Source organism: Nicotiana attenuata, unplaced genomic scaffold (genome assembly GCF_001879085.1).
Source record: "Nicotiana attenuata strain UT unplaced genomic scaffold, NIATTr2, whole genome shotgun sequence".
NCBI lineage: Eukaryota > Viridiplantae > Streptophyta > Magnoliopsida > Solanales > Solanaceae > Nicotiana > Nicotiana attenuata.
Window position 1 is genome coordinate 218,421 of NW_017671400.1, and position 5,732 is coordinate 224,152.

The 5,732-nt window shown below is 44.8% G+C and overlaps 1 protein-coding gene across 1 annotated transcript; it reads left to right on the top strand.

The window, feature by feature from the left end:
- Positions 1 to 870: 870 nt before the first annotated feature.
- LOC109208050 lies at positions 871 to 2,253 on the top strand. Its single transcript, XM_019371055.1, has one exon. It carries the CDS (start codon positions 871 to 873, stop codon positions 2,251 to 2,253), a length of 1,383 nt encoding a protein of 460 aa, XP_019226600.1.
- The last annotated feature ends 3,479 nt before the right edge of the window (positions 2,254 to 5,732 follow it).

Here is a 5,732-nt window from a genome sequence, read left to right on the forward strand (position 1 = left end):
CCAGAAGGAAAACAAAAAGAGAGCAAGGAAAGAGATGGAAGAAAAGAGCAAAAAATAAGAATAGAAGCACAAAAAGCCAAAGTGGAGAGAAAAGAAAATTGGGGAAAGTAAGCAAAGCCGGGATGAAACGTGCAACCGTTGCGAAACATGTAGAAACATATTTAACTGTATAGGTGCATCACACCCCAATGTGCGATTACCTATGTGTTATTTGCTCCAAACTGACCAGTTTGTTGTCTACTGTTCAGGCCATGTTTTATAGTAAGGTGGTTGGTTTTGTGGTAGCCTGGCTTCGCATCCATACTTCATGAGGTCGAAAGCAAGCGTTGAAATGCCTTCAGAAATGCCTCTGCCAACAGTTTCTATTACAGATGATAGCCCGATCTCGAGCATCCCAACTTCAGAATCGGTAGCTGCCGAGGAAAATAGATTTCTGTGTCTTTGCATGATGGAAATGTGGGACGCCTGGGCAAATGGAAAAGAACCACCAAGTGCAATCCCTAGATTCCCCGAGCTTTTTCCCAGGGCAAGTGGGACCTCCAACATCCCCATAAATTATCCAAATACCCCACTGGATATCCTACCTTTTCCGCCAACTTTGTGGGAACACCTTCTGAGGCTCGCCCCCAGGTGTTAACTTCAGGTGCTACTTCAAACATATTCACTACGCCACCTTGTTGAGCTACGGCACAACCTACTCTACCCAGGCCTAGCTTCGATCCATCCTCTTTCACCTTTAAAGCACCATCTTTCCCAATGGAACCAACCCAGCTTGCTACCAATGCCTACCCTCAGCCGCCTCGGTACGAGTTTACCGCAGGGCAGGAGAAAACCACAAAAACCCCTGAACAATAGGAGATTACTAGAAAGATGAGAAGCATGGAGCAAAGTCTCAAAAATATACAAGGTCTGAGTGAGCAAAAGAGCGTATCTTACACTGACCTGTGCATGTTCCAGCACGTACATCTACCCTTGGGTTTCAAAACCCCGAAGTTTGAAAAATATGATGGGCATGGGGATCCCCTTGCCCACCTCAAGAGATACTGTAACCAACTGCGGGGAGCGGGCGGAAAAGAAGAGCTGCTCATGGCTTACTTTGGAGAAAGTTTGGTCGGTATTGCTTCAGAATGGTATATGGATCAGGATATATCTCGCTGGCATATCTGGGATGACCTGGCTAGGGACTTTGTCAGGCAGTTTCAATACAACATCGACATTGCCCCTAACATGAATTCATTGTCAAATCTAAACAAGAAGTCCTCGGAAAGCTTCCGAGAGTATGCTGTCAAATGGCGCGAGCAAACCGCCAGAGTTAAACCTCCAATGGACGAAACGGAGATGGTTAGTGTCTTTCTTCAATCCCAAGAGGCTGATTATTTTCAAAACATGATGTCTGCAATGGGTAAGCCGTTTGCCAAAGCCATCAAAATCGGTGAAATGGTTGAAAATGGGTTGAAAACAGGGCGAATCTTGAGTCAGTCTGCTATAAGGGCCACCTCCCAGGAAATCCAAAGAGGATCTGGAGGAGTAGAAAATAGAAAGAAGAAGGAAGAAACATCAATGGCGACTTCAAGTGTAAGAAAAAACCGTCCACCCAGACCTTATCTCTCGGACAGGACCCCACAACATTATTATCCCCCTCAAGATGTGGCATACGCCATGGTTCCTCAACTATACGGAGTGATGAATGCCCAACCTTATGTTAGGCCACAACAACAATTTAATCAGAACCGAGCTCTATTTCCTAGAAATCAACCTCCTCACCAAGCTCAGTATAATCCCGGACCCCCACAGAACAACTTCCATGCCCGAGAACTACCCTGGATGCCAAAATTCACACCTATTGGGGAGTCATATTCCAGCCTTTTCCCCAAACTTGTTCAGATGGGTTTGTTGCAGCCTGTACCCCAAACCAGGCAGAACCCAGCGTCGCTCTCTTACAGAGCTGGTACTCGATGTGCTTACTACTCAGGGGCGGAAGGGCATGATACAGATGACTGTTGGACCCTAAAGAGGGCTGTGGAAAATCTGATAGAACAAAAGAGAATAGTGCTAAAGGACGAAGATGTTCCTAATGTAACCAATAATCCATTACCGGCCCACAACAATGGGCCGGTTATTGCAATGATCTGTGAGGATAAAGAATTTGATCCAGCTCTAAAGGCCATCATTGCCATAGCCGATGTGGAAAAGAAGCCAAAAGCTGTCGCAGAACAAGACACGAGGGAGAAAAAGAGTAAAACCACCCCTTAGAAGACCAAAAAGAAAGTGGAAGCTGAAACTGGGACAGCGCCCTCCAAAGATGCCGTTCTCTATGTCCCTCAAGGCTGCAAGAAAGAATAGATGTCATTAAGTCCTCCTAGGAGGTTTGAGCTAAACAAGGGAGCTCAAATGTATGTGCCCAAGGGGACCTACGTGGTGCGGGGACCGATAATTCCACCAAGGCTGAATGAGCCCGTGGTTATTGGTCGCGCGCCACAAAGACCCATGACAGATCCCACTGTCGTTCCATGGAACTATGACAAATCAGTAGTAACTTACAAAATCAAAGAGATCTCGAGAGAAATTAAGGAGAATAACCCGACTGAGAAGTACCTCAATCTGGAGGAAGTGAATAATGCTACAAAGAAGCATTTCCCGCCCAAGAAGCCCGTGACTGCTGAAGAAGCGGAAGCCTTCTTCCAGAAAATGAAAATGGCAGACTACGAGATAATTGACCAGCTCCGAAAGTCTCCTGCCCAAGTCTCTCTTTTGTCTCTGATGATGAACTCAACTGAACATCAAAAAGTGTTGATCAAAACTCTCAACGAAGCATATGTACCCATTGAAACCACTGTAGAACAGTTGGAGAGGATGGCAGAAAGGTTCTTTGCAATCAATCAAATCTCTTTCAACAAGAATGATTTGCCCCCAGAAGGGGCCACACACAACAAAGCCCTTCACCTAACAGTTAAATGCGAAGGGTATTACGTGAAAAGGGTCATGCTAGATGGTGGTTCTGGGGTAGATATTTGCCCACTCTCAACTCTGCAACATATGGAAATCAGTACTGAGAGGATCAGACCCAACAACGTTGTGTGCGTGCCTTTGACGGCATAAAGAGAGATACAATAGGCAAGATTGATCTGATTCTGACTATCGGCCCGGTGGACTTCGAAGTGACCTTCCAAGTTTTGGACATGGATACTTCCTATAATTTCCTCTTGGGAAGGCCGTGGATTTACGCAGCAGGGGCTGTGCCTTCTACTCTCCACCAGATGGTGAAGTTCGAACATGAAGATCATGAGATTGTAGTTCACGGGGAAGACGAGCAATCGATTTATCGGGACCCGTCAGTCCCCTGTCTTGAAGCTAGAGAAGGAAGTGAACATATAGTCTACCAGGCTTTCAAAATTGTGGTCGCGGACCAGTGTGAAGAGGGAAACCCTTGCCCTCAACCCTATCTTTCAAATGCATAAATTATGGTGGCCAAAGAAATGATCAGACATGGCTACAAACCCGGGAAGAGGCTCGGGACTTCACTGCAAGGAATTACTGAACCTATCACCTTGACTGCCTATGAGAAGTTCTTTGGGGTAGGTTTCCAACCCACATCAGCTGATGGAAAATGGGAAGATAAAAGAAAGAACAATGGTTGGGTCTTGCCTCAGCCAATTCCACATCTGTATAGGACATTTTTCAAGCCTAAGTACAATGAGGAAGAGGAAGATGAGGCCTTTACGGCCGAGGAAATTGAAGAAATCTGTAGGGCTATGAGGCAGATGCTCTATGAAACCCACATGGTCCAACCAGGGGAAGGCTCAAGCACCGCTGAGGTGCTATACATGGGACCAATGCTAAGCTGTAAAATTGGAAGGCTACTCCATTCCCAATCAGGCGGGAATCTCGGTAGTCCAGTCCTGCCACCCTTTCTACATCACGGGTTATTTCAGGGTGTAACTCGGATGTTTCTTTAGTTTCCTGTCTTTAATTTCCCAATGTAAACCCTGTTATCTTCAAATTCAATGAAATGAAATCAATATTTCATCGTTCATATCTCTACTCTTTCTAATTTTTGTTATTTTCTCTCTCTTATTCTTCTTTCAGTTCTAATAATGCGGCTTTAAATAACATGACATGCTTGCGGACTTCATGCCCAGATCCAAACACGCTGTCTAATTGTAAAATAATGAACCAAGAACCGGAATATGATGAAGAAAAGGCTTTTAGGGAAATAAATCGAGAATTGGACAATTTGAGAATAAACCTAAGCCGAATTTAAATAATACCAATCCGCTTAATTTGGGTAGTACTGAAGACATCAAAGAAACCAAGATAAGCATTCACACAGATGAAAAAACCCGGGATGTGTTGATCCAACTGTTTTTTGAATTCAAAGATGTGTTTGCTTGGTCGTACGACGACATGCCAGGACTAAGTGTCGATTTGGTGGTTCATAAGTTGCCAACTTACCCCGATTATCCCCCTGTCCAACAAAAGCAAAGAAAGTTTAAAACCGATATCAGTGACAAGATTAAAGAAGAGGTCACAAAACAGTTGAAAGCGGGGGTGATCCGAGTGGTTCGATACACTATATGGTTAGCCAATGTAGTTCCAGTGTTGAAGAAGGACGGTAAAACTCGAGTGTGTGTGGATTACAAAGATCTCAACAAAGCAAGTCCTAAGGATAATTTCCCTTTGCCGAACATCCACATCCTTGTTGATAACTGCGCCAAACATGAGATACAGTCCTTCGTGGATTGTTACGCAGGATATCACCAGGTGTTGATGGATGAAAAGGATGCAGAAAAGACAGCTTTTACCACACCCTGGGGCACATACTGTTACAGGGTCATGCCTTTTGGTTTGAAGAATGTCGGGCAACCTACATGAGGGCCATGACTGCCATTTTTCATGATATGATGCACCAAGAGATAGAGGTGTATGTGGACGACGTGATCATCAAGTCCAGGACCCAGGATGACCATGTTCGGGATTTGAGAAAATTCTTTGAGCAGCTGCGTAAATATGATCTGAAGCTAAACCCAGCCTAATGTGCATTTGGGGTTCCGTCTGGCAAGCTCTTGGGATTTATAGTCAGTCGAAGGGGTATCGAGTTAGACCCAACAAAGATAAAGTCCATTCGAGATTTTCCTCCTCCGAGAACCAAGAAAGAGGTTATGAGCCTGCTGGGAAGGTTGAACTACATTAGCCGATTCATAGCTCAGTTGACTTCCACATGTGAACCCATCTTCAAGCTGTTAAAGAAAGATGCAGCAGTCAAATGGACGGAGGAGTGTAAGGAAGCTTTCGACAAAATCAAAGAATATTTATCGAATCCGGCAGTTTTGGTTCCATCTAAACCTGGGAGGCCTTTGTTCCTGTATTTGACAGTCTTGGAGAATTCTTTTGGATGTGTCCTCGGGAAACATGACATGACCGGGAAAAAAGAGCAGGCAATATACTATCTGAGTAAGAAGTTTACCAGTTATGAAGCTAAGTATACTTTGTTGGAAAGAACTTGTTGTGCTTTAACTTGGGTCGCTCAGAAGCTGAGGCATTACTTGCTAGCCTACACCACTTACCTCATAACTAGGTTGGATCCTCTAAAGTACATATTCCAGAAGCCAATACCCACAGGGAGGTTAGAGAAGTGGCAGATCCTGCTCACTGAATTTGACATAGTCTATGTCACCCGCACGGCAATGAAAGCCCAGGCTTTAGCAGATCATCTGGCTGAAAACCCTGTTGAT

Bases quoted from the DNA above. Each gene is read 5' to 3' on its own strand.
- LOC109208050 (XM_019371055.1), top strand. From the start codon at position 871: ATGAGAAGCATGGAGCAAAGTCTCAAAAATATACAAGGTCTGAGTGAG.